The sequence below is a fragment of the Synchiropus splendidus genome, chromosome 1, assembly GCF_027744825.2.
Source record: "Synchiropus splendidus isolate RoL2022-P1 chromosome 1, RoL_Sspl_1.0, whole genome shotgun sequence".
Classification (NCBI taxonomy): domain Eukaryota; kingdom Metazoa; phylum Chordata; class Actinopteri; order Syngnathiformes; family Callionymidae; genus Synchiropus; species Synchiropus splendidus.
The window spans coordinates 25684908-25708808 of NC_071334.1; the positions used below are offsets into that span (position 1 = coordinate 25684908).

The following is a 23901-nucleotide window of genomic DNA, read 5'->3' on the forward strand; positions in this document are numbered from 1 at the left end:
CTCCTCTCTAGTAGAGAGGGGTCTGTTTAGTTTGGTGTGGTGGAGGCGACACACTGAAATACATCTTTTCATTATTGAGCACATGAACACAGTTGCTGGCATTATGACTGGAGTATTTGTTGTCATGTAAGCGTCAGACATGCTTCCGTTGACCTTTCCCCTCTGTCCATGGAACAGATTCACGGCTTCTGGAGTATCAGCAGGCGTGAACACAATCTCCTGCTAAACCAGGAAGATGCTGGCCAAGAGTGATTGTCGCAGTTTAGAATCTAAAAAAAGCGGCTGTTCAACTCAAAATGATATTTATTGGGTCACACGGTTGAGACGGAAATACCAGTGGCTTTTTGCCCAGTGAATGACCAATATCATATTATTCCTTTTACTGAGGGCCAATGGGCTGAGAGCTGGGGACATTGGTGAATTTTGTTCATTTGACATTTCAGTTTTCACAGCAACAACACTTTTTTGCTTCCCGAATTTGTAGTATGTTTTCATTTGTGTCATATTTTCATTATCCACCCATAATATTTCTAACTTTTTTGTTATTTGACTTTAGCTAACAATAGTTAGTTTCATTTATTTCTAGCTCCATTGACCTTCTGGTCTCCTTTGTGGTCCTCAGGTGTTGAACCTCTTCCTGGCTTTGTTGCTCAACTCGTTCAGTGGCGACAACCTGTCTGCAGCAGATGATGATGGCGAGATGAACAACCTCCAGATTGCCATAGGCCGGATCAAAAGAGGGGTCAGCTGGTTTAAGGCTTTCTTGGTTCGTGTTGTTCTCCAGATTCTTGGTCGGAAACCAGAAGTTGAGCCGAAGTGCGACTCGAAAATGGAAGGGATGGAGATGAACCACCTGGACACCGGTCAAGATTTAAAACCAGCTGATGGCATGACGAATTGTCTGGTGGAAGGTCAACCTTCTCGGTCCTTCATGGACATAGAGTCACTGTGCCTCAATGTGCCAATCGCTCAAGGGGAGTCTGACTTAGAGAACCTGGAAGAAGATGATGGGGATGAAGAAGACGATTCTTCTGAAATTTTAAATGATGATGGCGATAAGCAATATTCAGTAAGTTGAATTGATACATGTGTGCCCACAATTCCTTGGCTTGGAGAGCGTGTGGGAAGTTTAGCCGGCAGGTCCGTTATCAGACCCCTGACATATAAAAACTACATCTATACCCTGCAGAAGGTCCATCTTGTCTACTGTTCCTCAAACAGAAGAAGAAATTATTTTGCAAAAAAAAAGCTTGAGGAGTTTCCCCCAAAAAACATTTGCCATTGGCTTTTGACAGTATGGTATTGATGCTCTTTTTTAATGTGTGTCCAGCTTGTGGGATCTTTGGCTGATGAACACAAGGATAGAGATGATGATGGAGCTTCATCAGTGTGCAGCACCGTTGACTATCAGCCACCGGAGCCAGAGCCGGAAGAAGTGGAGGAGGAAGAGCCTGAGCCGGTGGAACCTGAAGCCTGTTTCACTGACAGTACGTTTTCAGACTTGATGTAATTGGAGGATCAAACAACACCAAAAGTCCTTGTTGACTTTTTATAATTAAGAAAATAAAACGATCATGACATGTTCTGTGAGCTCTATTATCCATGATCTGCTTGTTGTGGAATGGAGGATGATTTTTCTCACCAGACTGCGTAAGGCGCTGGCCCTGCCTGACTGTGGACATCACGGAAGACAGAGGAAAGAAATGGTGGAACCTGCGCAGGACCTGCTTCACTATTGTGGAACACGACTGGTTCGAGACCTTCATCATCTTCATGATCCTCCTCAGTAGCGGGGCCTTGGTTGGTGCATTCCTGAAATGCATGGAACGTGAAAGTCATTGACTGATGTCTGAAATTATCTCCAGGCCTTCGAGGACATCAACATAGAGCGACGGCGAACCGTCAAAATCATCCTTGAGTTTTCCGATAAAGTCTTCACCTACGTCTTTGTCATTGAGATGCTCCTGAAATGGGTGGCGTACGGTTTCAAGACGTATTTCACCAATGCCTGGTGCTGGTTGGACTTTTTCATTGTGGATGTATGTAGTCAGATGAGGAATTTGTGAGTCCTCCTGTCAGACGTAAATGGCTTGTTTCTGCCGCAGATCTCGCTCATCAGTTTGGTGGCCAACTGGATGGGCTACTCTGAGCTGGGACCCATCAAATCTCTCCGAACTCTACGAGCATTGAGGCCACTTCGCGCCCTGTCGAGATTTGAAGGGATGCGGGTAAGTTTCTTCCCAATCTGGTCGACACTTACACTTGTTGGACTAATCTGATAATGTGATGTGGATATGAGATTAACCTTTGACTAATCTGAGTGTTTTTCCTGTGCTGTGCTGTGTGCTTGCATGACTGTGGATGTAGCTGCTCTTCTCAGGTAAGATTATGTCTTCCTCTTGTGCCTCTGCTGACGTGCAACACATGCTGGCATCACATTTAGCATGCGCTTTTAGACGATGTAGCCAAGTCTTTCACCTCTATTACTCGTGGTCCAATGGTGAGGTTTCTCCAGCAATGTGTTTCGAAATGGATTTTTACAATGAAACTTGGTAAACATTTCTGTGGTCTTGAAGCATCCTAAATTTATTTTTTGTTTTCGCTAAACTTTCAGTTGAACTGTCTAATCGAGCCACCTTTCTGTGTCAGGTGGTGGTGAACGCGCTGATTGGGGCGATTCCCTCCATCTTCAACGTTCTTCTGGTCTGTCTGATCTTCTGGCTAATCTTCAGTATCATGGGAGTTAACCTGTTTGCCGGCAAGTTCTACCGCTGCGTCAACACCACCACCGGAGAGATTTTCCCCATGAGCCAGGTCAACAACCGGAGTGAGTGCACCGCTCTGAAGGAGGCCACGCAGGAGGCCCGCTGGGTCAATGTCAAGGTCAACTATGACAACGTGGGAAGCGGCTACCTGTCACTACTTCAAATAGTGAGTGGAAAGCATTTGTTTGTTTTTGTATAGTTTGCTCAGTTATTGTGTAATAAAGTATGAATAATCCAATTTTGGTTGTTCTCAGGCGACGTTTAAAGGCTGGATGGACATTATGTATGCTGCTGTGGACTCCAGAGAGGTGAGGGAGCATTTGTCCATCCACATCCAACAATTTTGGGTATTTATAAAGTTCATCTTCTGCTCCTCTAGGTGGAGGAACAACCTTCCTATGAGATCAACCTCTACATGTACATATACTTTGTCATCTTCATCATTTTCGGCTCGTTTTTCACCCTCAACCTCTTCATCGGCGTCATTATTGACAACTTTAACCAGCAAAAGAAAAAGATAAGTTCTCTCAAACGAAGAAGGCAGATATTTATTGAAACACAGATCAGCCATAACACTGTGAGCATTTGCCAACTATTATGTAGACATACAGCTGCCATCATGCCAACATGTTTCTTGCTTGTATGGGGATTAGCACTCAAAAAACCCAACTAAGTAGTGGTCATTATGTTTAGCCTGACCATTTAACATATATGTTTGACTCGATAATGTTGCGGAAAATACTTAACACCATGAATAACAATCTGTGTTGTCATCTGCACTTTGGAGACAAGGACATTTTCATGACAGAGGAGCAGAAGAAGTACTATGAGGCCATGAAAAAACTGGGATCCAAAAAGCCTCAGAAGCCGATTCCTCGACCAACAGTAGGTCATGTGACTTGAACAAGTTAAACAGAGCCGATGATAAAAACCTGGCACCGGCAACATCAGCAACATTACAGCCAAACTGTTCGCAGGAACCCCCTCAATAACAATCTGACACCCTCCTTCTTGTCCCCCTTCCTCCTCCCCCCCACTCTGAACTCCAGAACCTAATCCAAGGAATGGTGTTTGACTTCATCAGTCAGCAGTTCTTTGACATCTTCATCATGGTGCTCATCTGCCTCAACATGGTGACCATGATGGTGGAGACCGACAACCAGAGTCCAGAGAAGGAGGACTTCCTGTTCAAAGTCAACGTGGCCTTCATCGTAGTTTTCACCGGAGAGTGCGTGCTGAAACTCTTTGCTCTGCGGCAGTACTTCTTCACCAACGGGTGGAACGTGTTTGATTTCATCGTGGTGATCTTGTCCATCGCAGGTGAGACTGGAGGTTTACCAGTCAGGTACTGGATTTAATACTTCATGCCTTAAAGTTGGATGGTATATTAGGTATAAAATATAGACACCTTTAAACAAGAGAAACTAGCTCTTTGCTATTATACAATAACAGTTTGACCTAGAAACACACTGAATAATTGTGTCAAAATTCACTTACTTTGACTGATTCATTTTGAGGTTTTAAGAATGAAGTGCTGCAAAACGTTTTCGGATGCCCCTTGCTTTTTGTCGTGTCCCAATGGCAGGGCAACTAAATATCAAGTTGATGATGTGATGGTTTATTTTTTGTTGAGTTTGAACCCAGTCCCTGTTACTGTTATTCTTATTGTTTTGTTGTTTTAAATTCTATTTTAACTTTCATTCTAAATCGATTGATAGATGTGTGATGCGGTAGAATTCTTGTGTCTGACTGCGCCCCCTTGTGTTGTAGGCACCATGCTGTCAGACCTGATTGAGCAGTACTTTGTGTCTCCGACTTTGTTCCGAGTCATCCGGCTCGCCAGGATTGGTCGGATTTTGCGCCTGATCAAAGGGGCGAAGGGCATTCGAACGCTCCTCTTCGCCCTCATGATGTCACTTCCTGCTCTGTTCAACATTGGCCTCCTACTCTTCCTCATCATGTTCATCTTCTCCATATTTGGAATGTCCAACTTTGCCTATGTCAAAAAAGAGGCAGGAATCGACGACATTTTCAACTTTGAGACGTTCGGCGGCAGCATCATCTGTTTATTCGAGATCACCACCTCGGCCGGATGGGACGGGCTGCTGCTGCCTATGTTGAATCGGGAAGCTCCGGACTGCGATCCTGACTTTGAGAACCCGGGCACCGAGGTGAGGGGTAACTGCGGCAGCCCCGGAATGGCCATGATGTTCTTCTGCAGCTACATCATCATCTCCTTCCTGGTGGTGGTCAACATGTACATCGCCATCATTCTGGAGAATTTCAACGTGGCTCAGGAGGAAAGTGGCGATGCCCTCTGTGAGGAAGACTTTGAGATGTTCAACGAGACCTGGGAAAAGTTTGACCTGAATGGAACACAGTTCATCGAGTATAGTCAACTGTCAGACTTCTGCGACGCCTTACAGGAACCACTCAAGGTCGCGAAGCCTAATCGTCTTCGCCTGATCGAAATGGACCTGCCCTTGGTGACTGGAGACCGAATACACTGTTTGGACGTCTTAATGGCGGTGACTCAGATGGTACTGGGAGACACGGTGGAAATGGCTGCCATGCGTGGCAGCATTGAGGCCAAGTTCATTCTGAGCAACCCTACCTCAGACTCTTTTGCGCCCATCACTACAACAGTGAGGCACAAGGAAGAGGAGTGGGCCGCCGTGGTGATTCAGAGGGCTTATCGCAACCACCTGCTGAAGCGCTGCACGCACCATGCTGCATTCTTACGCACTCACAAGAAAACCAGGAGGGGTGACCAGGGTGACGCTCCGCCAGAGAAAGAAGGGCTGATTGCCAAAAGGATGGGAGTGCTCTACGGGAGCGACGTGGACCTGTCAAAAGACGACACAAGCGCGAGCTCGGAGACACTTAGCACAACACCTCCCGAGCCAAATGTCATCGTCGTGCCTGTGGAGATAACAAATGAGGTTCTGCTGCACTCTGCTCCCAGCAATCGCCTTCTCAACCTGCGGGAGTCTGTCGTATAGCAGGACAGATTTATAAACTGTTTTCTAATTAAATGAAAAACCTTGTTCTTTTTTTATTCTTTTCATTTTCAAATGACTGTTTTGATGAGGACACTTTGATATCATTTCTGCAACTGCCCAACACCTTCAGTCTGGAGGTCCATGATTTTACTGAGGTGATTTGACCTTGTAGAGGTCAGATCACCGGCATGTCTCACTCATTCTGCCACTATCTGGTTTTGCCTGTGTGTTTTGTTCAGTCCAAATGTACAGAAAAGGTTTTATCTTACCGCCCATCCCTTCACTGTCACTCACTTTTATGATGATAAGAATCGCGCCAAGTGTTCGACAAACACGTGGTCCCGTTTCAGAACAGATGTATGGGGTTACTGGAGCGTCAAATAGCTGAATAATATCGAAAACGTTTCAGTTTAGTCATTTCTGAGCAAGTAAAACACTTCTGCCTTTTCCATCTGTCTGATTGTTGTTCATCATGTGACAAGTTAACTGATCGATGGGTTGGTCGGTGGCATTGAACGGTACGATCATAAGCACTCATAATCCTTTTACAAAAAAAAACAACATGGTCACCACTCTCAGTTTTAAGTACTCTTAGTTTACTCTTAGTTTTTTTCAATTTTATATTTCATGCTGAAAAAGATGTGTTTAAATGGATGAAGTGAAATTCCACCTCAGCTCAACAAAGAACCGGAATTGCTTTAATAGGCAATTTTAAAAAAGCGTCTGCTATTCTGCAGTGACAATACTACTCTCTAGTAGGATTCTCTACTCACTACTCTGAAGCTAAAGATCCACCACCTGACATCCCATTACAAAAACCTAAAGCAAAAGCTCCTGCCTCTTTTCACTTCAAAGTTTTGTAAATATTTAAATGTGTTACTGATAAAAGGCTGATCTTCATTTTTGAAAATGTAAAATGGAGAGCTGTGCTGATGAGGTGATTCACGTTTGCCCCTGTTTTTATTGCACTAAACACCTCGTTGGAGAGTAAGGAAGTTCCTGTTTGAAAAATGTTCTTATACATATTCTTTATGCTTATATTTCATCTATTTTTACTTGAACTTTGTATAGTTCCGTCAGAGCACACTGAAAAGCGAAACACATTTTTTGTTTTATTTTGTCATTTTTTCTGTCACCTATTTCAAGAGGCCATCATTTCAATATATAAACTACCCTGTTTCTCATAGTGAAGTAAACATCACAAGTATTTATGAAGTACCGACACACCATAATAAATGGGATGAGAAAAAACCTGGCAATCGATAATAAATCCATTTCAGTATTAGGTTGGCCCACAATTATACAGATGAATTTTAAACTTACATATTTTGAAATCATTGTTTATAGATAAGCGTCTACTCTATGGTGTCTTGGCATTTTTTATTATTAATTTTAGAAGACTCAGAAAAACACAACAACCAAAGATATGAATCTGTTGCACTCTACTACTATATATATTAAATGGTTTTTGCAAATTATTTTCTGAAATGAATGAATATTTCCACAAAATTCCATTATACAATCCAAAGTTTACAGTGAGGACATTTATATTATGAAGTAACACAACAATTCAATTTAGTGATGGCTGTATGAATGCCAGATAGTGAGCCAGCATTTATCGGTGTAAAAGCAGAAGTTTTAAGTGATATTATTTTCTGCAACTTGATTTTAATTCTCATACAAAATTTTACCACAAGACGTGATGGAAGTGAGGTTTTGTGCGTGGTTATTATCAAAGTATCTTTTAGCATTTCTATGCTGCTGCTTCACTGTCTGTCTTAAACGTAACCAATGTCTTATAATGTGAGTAGCAAGTCTTAACCTCGATCATCTGAACGTCACTCAAAACCACATTTTTGTTTACATTTCTGTGGATTGGTCTCTTTATATCACATGTTTTGATTGTAAATATCCAAAATATGACTTTCCCTGCTGTACATATGTGTAATATAATGTCATTTTCAATAGTGTCTGTTGTTAGAATAAAAGAAACCCAGGTAGTGAAGTGGTCGTCAGCACTCTCTTTACTACTCACCAGTGGTCGGTAGTGGTATTGCAACTTGGGTCAAACCAAACGACGTTTTAAATTCTCATCATTTATTCCATTTTATTACACATATTGGTATTTTGGTACGTTTTTAATTGATTACGAATTATTTAATGATGAATAAACATCTCCAAACAGAAAATTGTAATTGATTTTCATGCAAACTCAGCACAAGATTGTAACTCAAAATGTACAAATAAGGAATATGCAATTGTGAAAAATACTTAGATGCTGAAAGATATGCAACCAGGACAGACAAATGTACTCTAAATTCTTTTTAATGAATTTGCTATTTTGACATAATCCATTGTGATTTTTTTTTTTAAACAATTTTCCTTGCATAAAAAATAGTGATGTTTTTATTTTTTCTGTACCATGCTACCACATTGTAATCTCAATATTACAATCTGGTAGCAATATTTATTTTATTATGCAAACTAAAACATTTAATTCACTTTGGGAATATATGAAAACGATCCAATAGAAAACCTAGCTATGAACCTGTGAGCAATGCACAATAAATTGTTCTTTTATAACCATCTCTGAAGTGAAATCTGTGTCTGCAAACTATGCCTTGATTTTACTTTATTTCAGTTTATTTAAGTGATGTGTGTTGGTCAGGCCGAAAGAAGAAGCTGTACCAAATCTTTCAGTAGTTTGCATGTTACTGAAGCGCAACACTACACCAACCTTCTACTGTATGTGCCACTTCTGCTTTTCCTCACTCGAAAATAGTATTTGAGGTGCACATACCCGAGATCATAAAAACAACAAGGCTTGCCTCCAGAATGCGCTGGCTGCTCGTTGGAGTTCATGGATTTATCTTCATCCATTTTGGAGGTAGTTTTCATTTTTGCTTTGCCTTTTGAAATATGTTTTATCACATGACATTTTGGAGCATGTTGAATTTCATTGAGTAATGTGATGGTTTGATGTCATAGACAACACTTTAAACAACGTTCAGCATCCCGCATAGAATGGAGGAAACTTTTATTGTAATTATAAAACGTGCTAAAAACAGTGAACAAGAAGAAGAACAGTGGTCTTTCAGTCAGTGTGTTTGTGTTTTTAGTACATGATTTTATATCAGCCCGTATATCTGATTTCACAGTGTACTTTTACAGTTGTAGAAAAAACATCCAAGAAGAATTTTCAGCCAATAACAATACTACCTTTTGCCTTTACTATGGACAGAGGCTAAAAAGGGGTTAAGATGTACATTTTATGTTTTTGCATTCCCAATCCACTTAGAGAAATGATATATGGTCCTATTGATCTGTATATTTCAGTAAGATACGCTTGTTGCTCAGCTAACTGAAGCGAAACGATTTTTATATTTTCACTTCCTGACCACCTGCAGAAAAGAGGATGTTATGATAGACTCCACCCTCAGACCATTAGTGAAAGCAAATGCAGACAAAAATAAATGCACTTTAGTTGTCTCTGTTGACATGCAAATGCTTGTCTTTAAGTCTAAGTCGACTTCATATTCAATGTCCCTCTGGTTTAATGCCAAACTCCATTTCGTTACATATGTTCACATGACAAATAATCTAATCTAATCTAATCTAAACTTTGTGAGAACAGTATGCGATCGACATTTGTTTATGTGAGTTGAAAAATAAATATATCTTTAAGGTATGTTATACATCTTGAAATCAGAATGTTATCTGCATGGCAGGAAACCATTTAAACAATTTGCTGGTCACATGACAAAATGCCCTCATGAAAGTGGGCCAGTGCAGCAGAGTGCTGGCTTCAAGTCCATCTTGAGGTGACACTGGGTTTGTCTTATTTATGTTCTCCCGGCGCTTGTTCTGGTTTCCTCCAACCACCGATTAAAAAATAAAAAAACGAAAACATACAAAGGTGAATTGGTGACTGTAAATTGTAGGTGGAATGGCTGACCCTGATGGACCAGTGACCTGACCTGGCTGTTTCACTGCCTTATCTTTTCATATCAGTTGCTCAGTGCACTTTAGTAATTACACTGGGCTAATTTGTTTAATTAATTCATAATTATGAATAATTCAATAATTATTTTACTTCCGATAAGAAAAAGCCTTGGTATGATGTGAAGATTGCCAGAGTTCAAACTCACTTCAGGATGCTTATGTGAACTGAAACCTTGCTGGGTATTTGATGGCATCTTCCATGACAACCCGACTCTCTTCTTCCCTGCCAGTGACGGGGAAAGACGCCTTGTCCATAACTCAGAAGCCGCGTTTCTACGGCGTTCGAACGGGCCAATTCGTCTACATCATCTGCCAGCCCTCAGTGGGGGATAAGCCTGCCCACGTCCAGTGGTACAAGGCCTCAGAGGATGATGTTCATGTGCATGCCAGACAGCCCTTGGAACAGGCCAAGACAGGTGACAGCGGTGTGATCCAAAATGCTGTTCTCTTCCTCAAGAACTTGGAGGTGGAGGACACTGGAGTGTACTTCTGCAAGATAAACAGTACTTGGGGGTTTGGGACAGGATTGCAAGTCGCCAGTAAGTGGCTCCTACAGCACCACTCATGAAAAAATCATCCAGTCATTCAGAATATTCCAATGCTTTTGGTTTCGCAGGACCACTTGACCGAAACCAGGCTGCATTTCGGAGCAGTATGAAGGATGGATTCATCATCCTGCAGGCTCTTCTTCTGACTGTGTGTGCTGTGGCCTTTCTTCACCACAACAGGAAGCTGGTGAGAAGTCATGTCATTCTCATTTAACTTCACGTAGAGTGAGGCAATTTCTATGAGCTGGAGGAGACTCGGTCTGAAGGTGTGAGTGTGAACTTTTAGCGCTCATTCTGCTATTCTCAGGGCTCAGGCAAGTGTGATGTACTTGTCCTAAAAAGGTCTTCATGAGTTCAGAAAATAGATCCTCAGTTCTTGTCTATGTGTGTCACTTCTTCTTAACATCCCCACAGTTGGTGAAACATGACATTGAATATGAAGAGCCTGAAGTTGATCACATCTATGAGGTTTGCTTTGCCGTTGTAGTTTATAAAAACGTTTTATTTATTTTCTCTGAGTCATCGTGTGATTGGTTTTCTCAGGGGTTGGCCATCGAGTCGCGCACAGAGGAGTTATATGAAGAACTCCCAGTCTACGACCAAATGGAGTGCACTGAGGACCCGTGGGGGCAAAACTGAAGCCAAAAATCCGATCGTATTCCAAGATATTATTCAAAACCTGAAGCGAAAGTGATGTTACACATGGGTGGTTGTGATTTACTGGTTAGACATCAAGAAAATGTCCAAATAAAACACAAATGAGAAACGGACAGCTTTGTTTGCTTTGCAGTTGATTGTTTTATTCATAATAAATAAGAAAAAGCCGTTTTAAATATTGTTAGGTGTTTACATGTCTACTTAATAAATAGAAATAGCATAAATAAATAGTAAATAAATACAGAATAAATAACTCCGATGGTGAACATCAGATGGTGCCGATGGGAGACGCCACGACGGAGAGAAGAACTTTGATCTCCCTCCTGACTAACTCCCAAGACATCGCCGTGTGACCCTGTGTGGAAGAGGACAGTGTTAGATGGAGGAGAAGAGAGCAGAAACAGAGTTTAAGCTGGGTTATAGAAGGTGTCATGAAGTGGGTAACAGATGTTGAATGCTTGAAGGGGTCAGCTCAGTGGTTGATGGATGGCAAGAGGGATGTCCATATATATTGGTAGAAGGATGAGCTCAGACTGGAGGACTCACATTTTTCTGGATGAAGTCAGAAAGCTTCTTGAAAAACAGCTGGAGCTTCTTGCTTTTCCTGGTGGTGGTGAGCTAAAGCAGCCAAAATAGTTTAGTTTAGTTCAGTGCAAGGATTGTGTAAGGACATCTAAACTCAAAGGGTGCTTCGAGACACAACACTCTCGCATCACAGGGCAGATCAAACTGCAGTACATTGCAAAAAACAGTCTTGAACTTGAACACCACTCCATGAGAAGACAAGATGAAGTGCTTTCAAAGTACTTTGAGAGTAGTAAAAGTGCACAAACACTTCCACTTCAACACTACTAAATGAACTGCTTCTGGTAGCAACGGCAAACTGTCGCATCACGTGACTGCTGAACCTTAAGCAACAGCACAATAACAAGATAGTTCTACTGCCACTTCAAAGGAAAACCATGATCTATATCCCAGGTTCAGTCATTGTAATTCTTAACAGATCTGTGTTTGAACGTACACAGGTGCGCAGGCCGCTCGCCTGCTGGTTGATGATGTTCAGGAAGTCGTCCTGTTTTTGTGGCTCCCAGGAGGCGCCGCTGGTGTCTCCCTTGAACAGGGTCGTCACTTCCTCCACCATGTGGACGATGAACCTCAAACGCTCTTCAACCTGGACCAGACACAATTTTAATTCTTTCATCATGGTCAGAATCATTTTTGCGAAAGCAACCTGCACTTTTTTAATTGACTAGTTTTAGAAATATGAGTAAGAATGATCTGTCATGCACCAGCATCAGATGTTGATGCTACTTTTGCTACTAGTAATTCAACTGAAAATCATAGTAAAACTCAAGATAACATAAATACAAAAATTGGAATGTTCTATTATATCAGTATTATATTCAAGATTTAGTGAACCATGCGAGATATCCCCGAACAAAAAAATATATAATCATTTTAACAACAAAGGAACACAACTTACCGATGCTTTAGCAGACTGGACATAGAGAATTTGGTGCATAGAGACGATGTCCATGTCCACCAGCGTGTCAGTCATGTTTGTTGAATTGTAAGCCTGAATGACACATCGGTTTTAAACTCTGATTCTTTTGAAAGATTGGAAAGAAAGAACAAATGAACAAAGGTTGAAGAATCTCACCATCTGGTTGAGTAGTTTGATGGCATTCGTGTTGTAGTCTTTAAATTTATGATCCATCCACCTGCAGCTGAGTGAGGATGCAGCCGCAGCACACAGGCTGAGAATAAGACATGAGACAAAAACCCTGCTGAGCATTTTGATCACAGTTGTGTCTGTGTTTGGATCAGGTTCTCTGCTGCTGTGAGTTGAGAAGATCTCAAGTCCATCTTTTATAAGGAGTCATTTTCATCATTCATTTTCCAACTGTGGCCTGTGGGTTTCATTTAGGTAGGCCAGCTTAACCTACACACGGAGTCACCTCAGACTGAAATTCCTTGAATGCCACATCATTTTCAGCAGTTGGAAAAACCTAAAGTGAAATATATATATATATATATATATAAAGTCACTATGCTGAAATAATAGACTTTTACTGCTGACAGTACTGCTTAATTTCTCACATTCATTTTTGTGCATAGTAGAATGAATGTAAATGAAAACAAAAATAATAATAATAATTATTATTATTATTATTAATTATAATAATTATAATAATAATAAGATAAAATCTAAAACCTCAAGTGTCATTCACCCTTCAGCAGCGCCCATTTGCAGATGAAAGTACATGCACGCTCCAACCAGTGGATGTGGTCGGGGACAATGATTTTCAGAGAAATTGAAAGCATTGCTCTCCTGTGGTGGGTCGTGACGCAGAAAACCTCCGTGTAGCATTTCACGTTGAATTCTGAGGAAGCTCAGGTGGAAATTCATATTCGACATGTAATCCAGTCATTTGAATAGACTAGATGGTGTAACAGTCCAAGACAGAGTGGAAAAGTGTTGTCTGTGGCTATCGTCATTGTAACATCATCTAGGAAAACCACTTCTTTACTTTTAAGCCTCTCTCTCAAACAACACAAATCTAGTTATGTTTTTACTTGATTTCACTACATACCTTGAGTTGTATTTACCACACCATAACTGTCTAATATGTGCACTTTTCACTTCTGCATTACCAGAGGGTTTAAAACAATAAACAACGCGGCTTGATTTACTTTTGGTTAGGAGAGCTCTGACATAGTGACAGGACGCTGAGATAGAAAGAGCAGAGTCGAAGGTACTTGGTCGGTTGGGAGTGTCTAAAAAGAATTAGCGAACAAATAACGGACAAGGTATTCAAAACTGCCTAAGAAAAAAAAATGAAGGATAACATCATCAAATTAATATTTGCATATCAGAGAAAAGTAAGGTGGTTTGTGAGGTCAGATTCAGATTTGGTTTGGACACATGGAGGGAACAATCAGGGAACAATTAGGGATATAGAATGTTGGTGGCAACCACTGGTGATCATGACTTTATCGTGGTCAAATGTATAGATTTTATTGGAAAATGATGTGACAGTGTTCAGCCAAGATGCTTATGTAGCTGATGAATAAAATGTGGATATAACGTTAGATTATAAATGTTGTTTCAGTTACTAGATTATTCATGAGTTGAGACAATGAAGCAAACATAAATTAACAAAACACGTTCTCTGATAAATGACTAATCATTTTGACCAACACGACAAAAACAATTGATGGCGAACATCAGAGAAGTGAACATGAACGCTTGAAGGAAGGTATAACATCAAGTAGAAGGTAGAAACATCACCACGCTCACACACAGTCCGCTGAGTCAACAGCCAATCAGAGACGAGCTCACCTCCACTCCTCGCCTGTTATTGGATAACAGATGTTCTGGAGTGTTTAACATGAGTTCACTCATGTTTACGTTGAAGGTTCACTGCGCCGCGGCACTAACGTCATTTTGTGCAGACGTCAGCGAGTGACATGCGGAAACAAAAGACACGAACAGATGACTGAAACCAGGTGTGTAATTGATTTGCCTATTTGTTGCGTGTTCGTCAAGTTCACCGCTGCTAACTGTAGTTAGCACGACAGCTACCTCTGCCAGTCACCATGGTAGCAGAGCACCCGCCATGTTGTTTGTTTGCAGGTATGCAGGATATTCCGCCGGACACCCCCCCAGTTACATCTAATAAAAGTAATTTGTTTTATCTCCTCTTTTCACTGTTTCAGGCCCAGTAGAAGAGCAGTTATGTAAAATTCTATAACATCATAGCGACGACATAGTCTTGACTTCAAATCCAAAGTCAATATTTCCCCCAGTTTTATTTATTGACAAATATTTAATAAATATTTAATTTATCCTTGTGTTACGTTTTTCAACCGGTACCGATTTAGGCCCCTTTGATAAGGCTCTGGTTGAAACCATGTGTTGTGCATTTATAGATCAGTAATTTAAACTTTTTTTTTAACCTTATCTGACTTTGAAAATATGAAACATGTAGGTCAACAATCTGCAATGGCCCAAGTTACTGTTGAGTTTTTTTTCCCAGTACAGATGACGTGATTAACTACAGCTTACATACAACATATTTTTGGCCAGCATCTTCTTCCTTTGATTCAGTCTCATGTACTGTATGTACTTTTGTTCAGACAATTATTTATCTCATATTCGCTACAACTATTTGGATACCAACGTTTTCTTATGTGCTTATTATGTTTTAAGATTGGGAAATTTCCGAGAGACGTACCACTAATTTGTTGGGCGTTTACATGATCAAGAAGTAGTACTATTTAGTCTTATGGATGCTATTTTCACATAGAATTGCATTGTAGGCATCTGGTGCCAGCTCCAACCTCAGAATGTGACCTGAGCAGGTGATAAATCATCACGAACATGATAGATAAGTCCATGTTACTCCGTTTCAGATGTCGACACGATGATTTATTCATGATTGATCAGTTGCATGTGGGTGACACGCTGAAACTCTTATCAGCACCAGGGACACTCTCACCTGATCCCTGTCCGTTGCCACGACAACTTTGTAACTGCAGATGCATCATCCGCTGTCTCTGCTATCCAACTTTTTTAATTGCTTCCAACGTCCACGCTTTGTGCTCTGACTGAAAGACAACATGCTTTTCTGCAACGATTCCAATTCAGGTCCGATGCTGGGAAGCTGTTCTCCTGTTTCAGTGAACAAATATCAGGGATTAATGGCCTCCCGTGTTGCTCCCTGCTGAGACCTTCTCACTCGTGTCAGGGGGGGATCAGGTGTTTCTAAAGGTTTCTAATTGGTCATTAAATCCACTGTCTCACAGGCTACTGCTATCCAAGTCCTTTTCTTCGAGGTGATACAATCCTAAAGATTTGGCCAAAATTGACAACCCTTGGAGGACGTGTCAACACCAGCACCCACACGGATGTAGACTTTAGATGACAGGTGGGTTTATTTACCTTGATTCTGTTTTATCCAGGTCTTAAAGGTTAAGGTTAAAGTGGAGTGGAGCCCAAAAGCAAGTTGTTTTTGGGATGTTAAGGTTTCAAATGTATCGATTTAAGTAAGAAACTAAACTGCTAGCAAATGGCAGTCAAAAAGGACTGCAAAATATTCAATGCATGTTTGTGTGAGAGGAATGATAAATACATGAAAAATGAAGTGTATGAAGTAAATAAATTGCAGTGCATATACTATCAGATAGGTTTGCTGGTTATATCCTCCAGACAAGATAGCATTTCAAAGGAACGCTAATCTTGCACTCTGTTTAGTTTGATATTTCTTTATTAAAACACTGCTGTTGCATAGTGTTCAATAAATGTCAGTTCCGTCCACCCAGCCATTTAGACTGAGCAAAGATTGTTTTGAGTTTGTCCCTGAGGTGCAGAATGTAGTTTAAAACAATACCACTGAGGTGAATAATAGTGCTGTATCAGAAGTTCTTACATTGTCGCTGTAACATTGTGGGATGAATTAAGGCATAAGGGTCGAATATTTATTGGTATTATATGCAGCTGTCAGTAATCCACTTTGAGCTTTCGTGTGATATCTGGAAGGCTAAGCCAACATCTGTGATGTCACTGATCTGGAGTGGTGGAATACAAAACACTATTGCAACTTGATACTCACTGAGGTCACCTGGTAGAAGTCCCAGGCTGGTGCAAAGCTCACGGTCCAAGGATGGATTATCCAAATCACCGGCTCACCTTACAGCAGAACCTCCCACAGTTTACCAGGAATGTCCCTATTTGCTGGTCCCTGTTAGAACTGTGTCACCATCAATACCACCGATGAACCCGATCTCACCATCACCACCATCTCCTAATGAGATATGGCTCATTTACTGCAGGATATTCTCTAACAACTTTTATACATCGGATCCACATCTGAGACAGTTCCATGGTGCAGTTTGTGAAACAAAATCAAGATGGTCGATCAGCTTGAATTTTCACAATACATTCTGATTAATGGGACTGTTTGAACATATACTGTTAATGTTTTTATTAAGTCCAGAGGTGCTATTCATGTTGGGTACCATTGACTGAGGCAAAACATAAATGAAACCAGACTTGTTCTGCTCTGCATAGGGGCCTCACATTTTGTTTGTCAAAATGGAAGAAGGTATGTGTGACTGTACATATATAAGTATTGTACCTTTATTTTGACTAATACACACAGGATGTGGATCTCTGAAGCTGACATTTCTGATTCCTGGAAACGAAGCGTTGATATGACTTGAAGAAACCACATTCACTGAACGGAAAAAAAGGAGTTGAATCTGCTGAGTCAAAACTTTACTACAGATATGTTCTGTTGTGGCTCACTGACTTCATGTTGGCAATATCTGTCATCGAGGGTCGCAATGATGCAATGCTGCACAAAAAAGCCCAATGACCTCATGGCAAATACTTTAACTTGAATTATATGTATTAGGCTGTATGTTGAGTGACACCTTAAATGTCCACATTTACAATTTTAAATGGATCGCTGGATCTTCAGAAGGCAGAAACCTCAAAATAACCAGTGCGCACAGTCTGAGCATTAACAGATCAGACTGAACATAACTTTAACAAAGAAGGGAGGTGGGAAGGGGGTTCCAAATAAATGTAGAAATAATCATCAAAATAATCATCCCTTTTTCCTACTTCTGCTTTGAAAGATTTGAAAGAGTTGCTTTCATTTCCTTTTGTGTCATTGCAATCAAACTGAATAACGGCAGCATGTTTCTTCTCATCCAGGATGGGTCTACATTTGGAGAGTCTGGAGAGAGGTGAAGGGGACGCACTAGGGGAGAGAAGAACTCAGGCCCAGCCAGCTCCTCATAGTAACAAGAGGAAGAAAAAAGTCAAAAAGAGGTACTTCAGTCGACAATCGCTCTCACTTGCGTCTGTCGTTTCCAGATTGTGGGGGTCATGGGGTCAGAATCTAGCAGCAAAGCCTTTGTCTGTCCGCCTGTTTGTTGTTCCTTTCAGATGACTGTGGATCAACCTCACCAACTGCAAATATGAAAGTGGTACGTTATCATCAGTCTGTTTCCTTCTGGATGCCTGACAACTGGACTGTTCCCCCTGGAAACCCAATACAACTTTGTTTTCTGTGTCAGTGCGGCGAGCTGCTTGTAAATTTGGTCTCCATGAGGCGATAGAAGGTGAAGACTGGACATTGTTCTGGACCGATTGTTCCGTGTCTTTGGACAGAGTCAAGGACATGAAGCAGTACCAGGTATTTAGTTGAAAAGATAAGACTGTTCTTGGGTTCTGGCCATTAACACAGAAGGTCGGGAAGTATACATCACTGGGGGAAGTAAGGGTTTATGCTGAATCCTTCCTTTTCTAATGTCTGCAGAAAATCAATCACTTCCCGGGGATGAGTGAAATCTGCCGCAAGGACTCACTGGCTCGGAACATGAATCGCATGCTCAAGCTCTTCCCCAAAGACTACAACATTTTCCCGAAGACTTGGTGCCTTCCTACTGAGTCAGTGGGCGTTATCCAAAACACAATTAATACGTGTTAAAACTCAACTTACCTCAGTTTACTTTGCAGCTTAAACGACTTCCAAGCTTACACACGGGCGAAAAAAAATAAAACCTACATCTGTAAACCGGACACGGGCTGCCAGGGTAAAGGCATATTCATCACCAAGTCTAGTAAAGACATCCGGTGTGGCGATCACATGATCTGTCAGGTCTACATCTCCAGGGTAAGTATTGTAGGATGAACGTCACCCCTGTCCTTTTAATCCCACCTTGTTTCTCTCCTCAGCCTCTTATTATTGATGGATACAAGTTTGACCTGAGGATCTACGTGCTGGTGACGTCATGTGACCCATTCCGGATCTTCATGTTCGAAGAAGGACTCGTTCGCTTCTGTACCAACAAGTACAACGAGCCCACACACTGCAACGTGGTGAGAGTCACGGGGTTGGACACAATTGGGAGAATGAAGTGTTGTTTAGAGAAAAAAAGTCAGACACGGTTATAGATGTCATTCATTTTGTCTCTTCCTGAACTGTTGTCAATTGTGACGTGGTAGGAAGACGTCTGCATGCATCTCACCAACTACTCCATCAACAAACACAGCCAGAACTTTATACGTGATGAGGACATAGGAAGCAAAAGGTAAACACACACGGTAAACGCTGCACACTCTGTGTTGCATCTGCATTGTCTTCCTGGCTTTCAGGAAGCTGTCAACCTTGAACAAGCACCTGGACATGCTCCGCTGCGACACAGACAAGATGTGGACCGACATTGAGGATGTGATCATAAAGACGCTCATCTCAGCTCACCCCGTCCTCAAACATAACTATCGCACCTGCTTCCCCAACCACACCGCCAACAGCGCCTGTTTTGAGATCCTGGGCTTCGACGTGCTGCTTGACCACCGACTTAAACCCTGGCTGCTGGAGGTGAACCGGATTTAGCGCTTAGATTCTTTTTTTGGACGTTTATTTGGAATAAATTAGCACTAGTAGAAGTTAACTGAGTATACATAAACTGGAGAATGCAATCTTATTCTCACTTAAAAAGAATGATTGCTGCAGAATTCTACGTAAAGTTTGTGAAATATGAAAATAATCTGAAATACAGAGAATATTATGAATGTTAAGCTATTCAGTCTACAATGTATTTTTTGAAAAATACTGTGAGGAGACACAAGTTATTTATATCAATAGAAAGTCGTCATGTTTTCAATGTGGCCTGCATCAAAAAAATTCTACGCTAAATCATGGCCTATTTTGCCTTTAATGTGATAGATTGTGCGTATGTTGTCATTGTGTTCAGGTGAATCACTCGCCCAGTTTCACCACTGACTCCCAGATGGACCGCGAGGTGAAGGATGCCTTGCTCTACGACACTCTGGTTCTCATCAATTTGTCTGCCTGCAACAGGCGAAAGATCACCAAGCAGGAGAAGCGGCGGGTGAAGGATCGTCTGCACATGAACCGCTCCAGAGAGGCCTGGTGACGACCTCCTCCTGACCTTCTGTGCTGCCGCAGACATAATGATGAAGGTCGTCGCCTCTGCAGGTCAGAGGAGCTGCGGCAGTGCCAGGCCGCCACGGTGGAGCAGATGGAGAAGCACGAGGCCAAACACCTGGGGGGCTTCAGGAGGATCTACCCCAGGGAGGGAGCTGAGAAATATGACAAGTACTTCAAACATAGCAGCTCGGTCTTCCATGAGACGGCAGCGTCTAAAGCCAGAGAGGAGTGTGCCAGGTACCAAACTGGGGCTGTTTAATATGGACGATGTGTCCTGAAAAATATAATGAATAATGCTATTACTGAAGTGTTTTAGCCGACAGATATCATGTCATTCTTAAAGATAAGCTTTTAAAGTCATTACACTTAATGACTTAAACGTTTATTATTATTCTCTAATTTGATGGAGGCTGATTTTGCGGTGCATGTGCAGGCTTCATCTGCAGGAGCTACGTCTGAAGCAGGAGCAGAAAGACCTGAGAGGGGCCGGACGACGGGACCTACAGGGGGAGACGGCGGGGGAGAAAGTGAAACCTCGTCTGCGGACACAAGCCTCCAGCGGTGACCTGCAGCCGGTAAGTCCGTCTGCACACTGCTTCACCACTAGAGGGAGCCAATAGGCCTGTTGCGCTGCCGATGGAGTGTTTGTCGTCGTGGTACCGTCCTGCTCGCCAAGTTTAGTCTTCGGAACATCGCACCCAAGAGTCTTGATGGCGCGTTTGTATGTGTGCGAATTATCAGAATCGATTTTAAATAATATATTTTTGGATTTAATTGACTTTTTTCCAACTAAATAAACGTGGTCAATGCAATAGTAATTTGAAGACAACAAAAAAGCTAATTTCCTGATAGTGTTGCTTATTTATGTCGTTGAGTAAACAAAGACAAATTTGTCTGTGCAGATCCAGCCTTCTCTGATGACTGCCCTGGAACATCGGCAGAAGGAGGGGAATGAGGAGGACCTGGGGGAGAAGGAGAGGGCTCAAGCTTTGATTCAGAGAAAAAAACTGCTGCAGGATCTTGGGGTGGTGGAGCAAATCCAGCGGCTACTTCGGGGTCAGGAGGCTCATATTCGCCCCCAGGAGGTCAGTACCACTGCTTAAGAGGTTTCTACAGACAGTCTTACCCTTAAAGATCTCCAAACATTCCCAAATCCTCATCATTAGATCAAGACAAACAATGCTCATTCCTCCCTGGTGGTGGAGCTGAATATCTACATAAGAGAAATCAACGTTGCCAACTGTGTTTAAACAGGTCCAGTCTCAGGTTACACAGCCCGGTCCTGTCACTCACACAATAGATCTGAAGAACCTGAATGCACTGGAGAGAGGTGACCAGTCCAGAGGTCCACCACGGAAAGTCAGTGCTCTGAGATGTAAGTGGAGTGGTGAGGAAACCTGCAGAAGCCTACCAAGAAACAGTGATAAACACGTTTAATTGTTCCCCATATGTATGAATATATTAATATATATCTATCGATCAGTCTATCTGTCTGTCTGAGTGTCTATCTGCCATTTCAAATATTTTAAATATATCATTTATATTTACATTTTGTTGTCAGTCAGTGTTTTCAGTATAAGAAAGAAACATAATTAAATAATAAAATAATTAAAAACTGCAATAAATACCGCATGATTTAATACCAAAAAATATTTGAAACTCAACGAACCAGAAACGTTTTAGAAATATTTCCCTTCTTAGTCATTTGATTTCAATTCTTTTCATGTGGTGCTATTTATTCTAAACAGTAAATTCAACTATTACTACGATTAGATTACTCCTAATATTGGATGATGGTCACATTATAGCTGATGAATAAACATAATAATATAAACATTAATTTCACTGACCAGTTGTTCCTAAAGTAAATATGAAACTTTTCCTATGCTTCTCAGTAATAGTTTCCTGCTCCAGCAGTCGTCATTATTGTCATCTGATGCTTGTTGTTCTCCCTGCTCAGTGAACAATGACAGTAGCAGTGGTCACTCACGTCCAAACGTCTCCACCACAAAGCAGCTCCACAAACGCTGCCCCATTCTGACCCACAACCCCACAACCCTAAAGAGTCTGTTGGTCGTCTCCAGCCGGGCACCAATTGTGTACAGACCCGGATTGTCTTCGGTCAAAACCTTGGATCGGCACCAGGAGCAAGAATGATGGTGACCATTGTGATTGTAGTGAAGCCTGTAAAAGATGCAAGGGAACATGTGTCACGAGCAGATAGTTGACAGTTGTGCAAACTTGTCCAGTGGGGGACTATTGGCACACACCCATGCTTGGATGCAGACTCAAATTGTGTCTCTATATTACTCATTTTTATATTTTTAATAACTCCCTCACAGAGTTTAAGAATCAAGGTTATGTGAATGTTATGATCATGCCCTCTTTAAGATAACAATTCATTATGCTGTGTTCATTATGCCCTGTTTTTCAAGTATCATAATGCTTAAGAGGAAAATGAACTTCATCAAATTTATTATCATTTAAATCTTATTCATAAAAAGAATACATTCGATGCGTCATATGTCAAGATTCATGAATTACGATGTATTTCGTCTTGCTAAATGTACTATTTTTACGGGACATATATTTTAATAATAAAATAAGTCAATACTAAGTTTGGATTCATACTTTTTTTTTCTTTCATTGTGTATAATCGTCAGTATTTTCTATTGAGCCTGGCAAATTATAAGATGTATTTTTAGCGTTGTCGACATTGTGTCACATCAGCTGAAATCGTGTTTCCAGCTCGTTACTGTTTTAGCTACCGGTACTTCAATATTTACTTGATAAGTGTTTCCGATTCTCCCTCGAGTGGCCTTGACGGATTCTGGGCATCCGGGTTCTTTGTACCGGTTCTGTTCGGCTGCAGCAGACGAAGTTAGGAATCAAACTCAAATGTCTCTGAGCGGCGTACCTGATTTAGCTGCTCACGATGCTCCAGTTTGTAAATTAGAACACAAGCAAAGGTTGACATCATACAATTATGTCATCGATTGAATTAAAACCGAACGTGCTCCTCACTGAGTTAGATTTTTATTTTGTAGCGAAAACTTTCTGCCGGAAACGACAAAAGGTGAATTAGGGGTCAGCGCGGTAGAAATAGTGGGATTTATGGCTTTATTGCGGCCGTAAATGTCGGAAATGTCACACACAAATTAGGAACGTTTTAGCTTGGAAAAAAAGAAAAGAAAAGAAAATGTAATCAGCAGTTTGTCTGTATCTTTAACATTAGACTATTAAGATGAAAATATTTGATATTAAAGCATGTCAAAATTTGGCCATGATATCGGACATTGACTTGATATTCAATTGTCTCTTTTATTTTAGCTTGTAATTTAAATAAAAACTACATGATTATATTTTGAAATAGGAGCACGTTGAAATTGAATGTTGCTTGCAATTTGTAGAAATATTGCGATCATTAACCCTTATTTTTATGATTGAAAAACAATTCTAAATATTGTGCTCAAAATGTTATTTTCGTTGGTTCAAATGAGACAGAATATAGACTCAATTTTCACCCTTCAAAAAAAATTGCGACATCAGTCGAATTAAAACATTAAATGGATGTCCACTATAAATGCTGTATTCGACTAGTCAAGGTAATAATGAGACATTGTTGCTAAACTTCTTTCGAAATTCCATTATTTTCTCAAAAGCGTCAGTGTAATTCCGTTTAATTTAAAAAACGATTTAATTCATTATGGTCATAATTCTGTTGGGTGCTGACGCGTTGGCTGCGATGCATCCTGAGATATCAAATGATGTTCTCTTGAACTGACAATGTTACACAACGTTGTGTTGAAAAATCGTTTTAGCTATGTTTGATCAATTGGCTTTATTTTGATTTTCGATTGAGCGTTGTCTCAGAAGCATTGTTGAGAAAAGTAGAGTATTAATTGCTATTTAGATAAAATGTTGCTGAAACCAACAAAAAGTTCATTTTATGTCCGTT

General features: G+C 41.0%; 4 protein-coding genes across 5 annotated transcripts in view; 3 read left to right on the forward strand and 1 right to left on the reverse strand.

Moving 5' to 3' along the window:
* Positions 1–7802, forward strand: part of scn4aa (sodium channel, voltage-gated, type IV, alpha, a) — a 26951-nt gene extending 19149 nt beyond the window's left edge. Inside the window, 11 exon segments of the mRNA XM_053883916.1 lie at positions 623–1069; positions 1331–1487; positions 1646–1800; positions 1866–2039; positions 2106–2228; positions 2650–2931; positions 3020–3073; positions 3145–3286; positions 3550–3650; positions 3815–4085; positions 4536–7802. Of these exon segments, the coding sequence (XP_053739891.1) occupies positions 623–1069; positions 1331–1487; positions 1646–1800; positions 1866–2039; positions 2106–2228; positions 2650–2931; positions 3020–3073; positions 3145–3286; positions 3550–3650; positions 3815–4085; positions 4536–5767 (3138 nt within the window). The 3' untranslated portion in view covers positions 5768–7802.
* Positions 7803–8544: 742 nt separating this feature from the next.
* cd79b (CD79b molecule, immunoglobulin-associated beta) lies at positions 8545–11081 on the forward strand. The gene is made up of 5 exons (XM_053883669.1): positions 8545–8654; positions 10000–10308; positions 10386–10504; positions 10732–10785; positions 10861–11081. Exons 1-5 carry the CDS (start codon positions 8603–8605, stop codon positions 10954–10956), a joined length of 630 nt encoding a protein of 209 aa, XP_053739644.1. The 5' UTR covers positions 8545–8602; the 3' UTR covers positions 10957–11081.
* Positions 11082–11242: 161 nt separating this feature from the next.
* LOC128757789 (interferon a3-like) lies at positions 11243–12769 on the reverse strand. Its single transcript, XM_053863362.1, has 5 exons — positions 12635–12769; positions 12458–12550; positions 11996–12145; positions 11521–11592; positions 11243–11329 (listed from the first exon to the last, which is right to left on the reverse strand). The coding sequence occupies exons 1-5, from the start codon at positions 12767–12769 to the stop codon at positions 11243–11245; spliced, it is 537 nt and encodes a 178-aa protein (XP_053719337.1).
* A 1601-nt stretch (positions 12770–14370) lies between these two features.
* On the forward strand, positions 14371–22383 carry ttll6 (tubulin tyrosine ligase-like family, member 6). Of its 2 annotated transcripts, XM_053847563.1 has the most exons (16): positions 14371–14484; positions 15784–15905; positions 17699–17814; positions 17935–17973; positions 18064–18182; positions 18306–18436; positions 18506–18662; positions 18725–18868; positions 18995–19080; positions 19145–19370; positions 19747–19925; positions 19992–20180; positions 20377–20518; positions 20846–21028; positions 21198–21318; positions 21904–22383. In XM_053847563.1, the coding sequence occupies exons 3-16, from the start codon at positions 17700–17702 to the stop codon at positions 22098–22100; spliced, it is 2028 nt and encodes a 675-aa protein (XP_053703538.1). In that variant the 5' UTR covers positions 14371–14484; positions 15784–15905; position 17699; the 3' UTR covers positions 22101–22383. The 2 variants fall into 2 exon arrangements, with proteins under 2 accessions (XP_053703538.1, XP_053703547.1); XM_053847572.1 differs by lacking the exons at positions 14371–14484; positions 15784–15905 and having other exon boundaries at positions 17731–17815; positions 17933–17973.
* The last annotated feature ends 1518 nt before the right edge of the window (positions 22384–23901 follow it).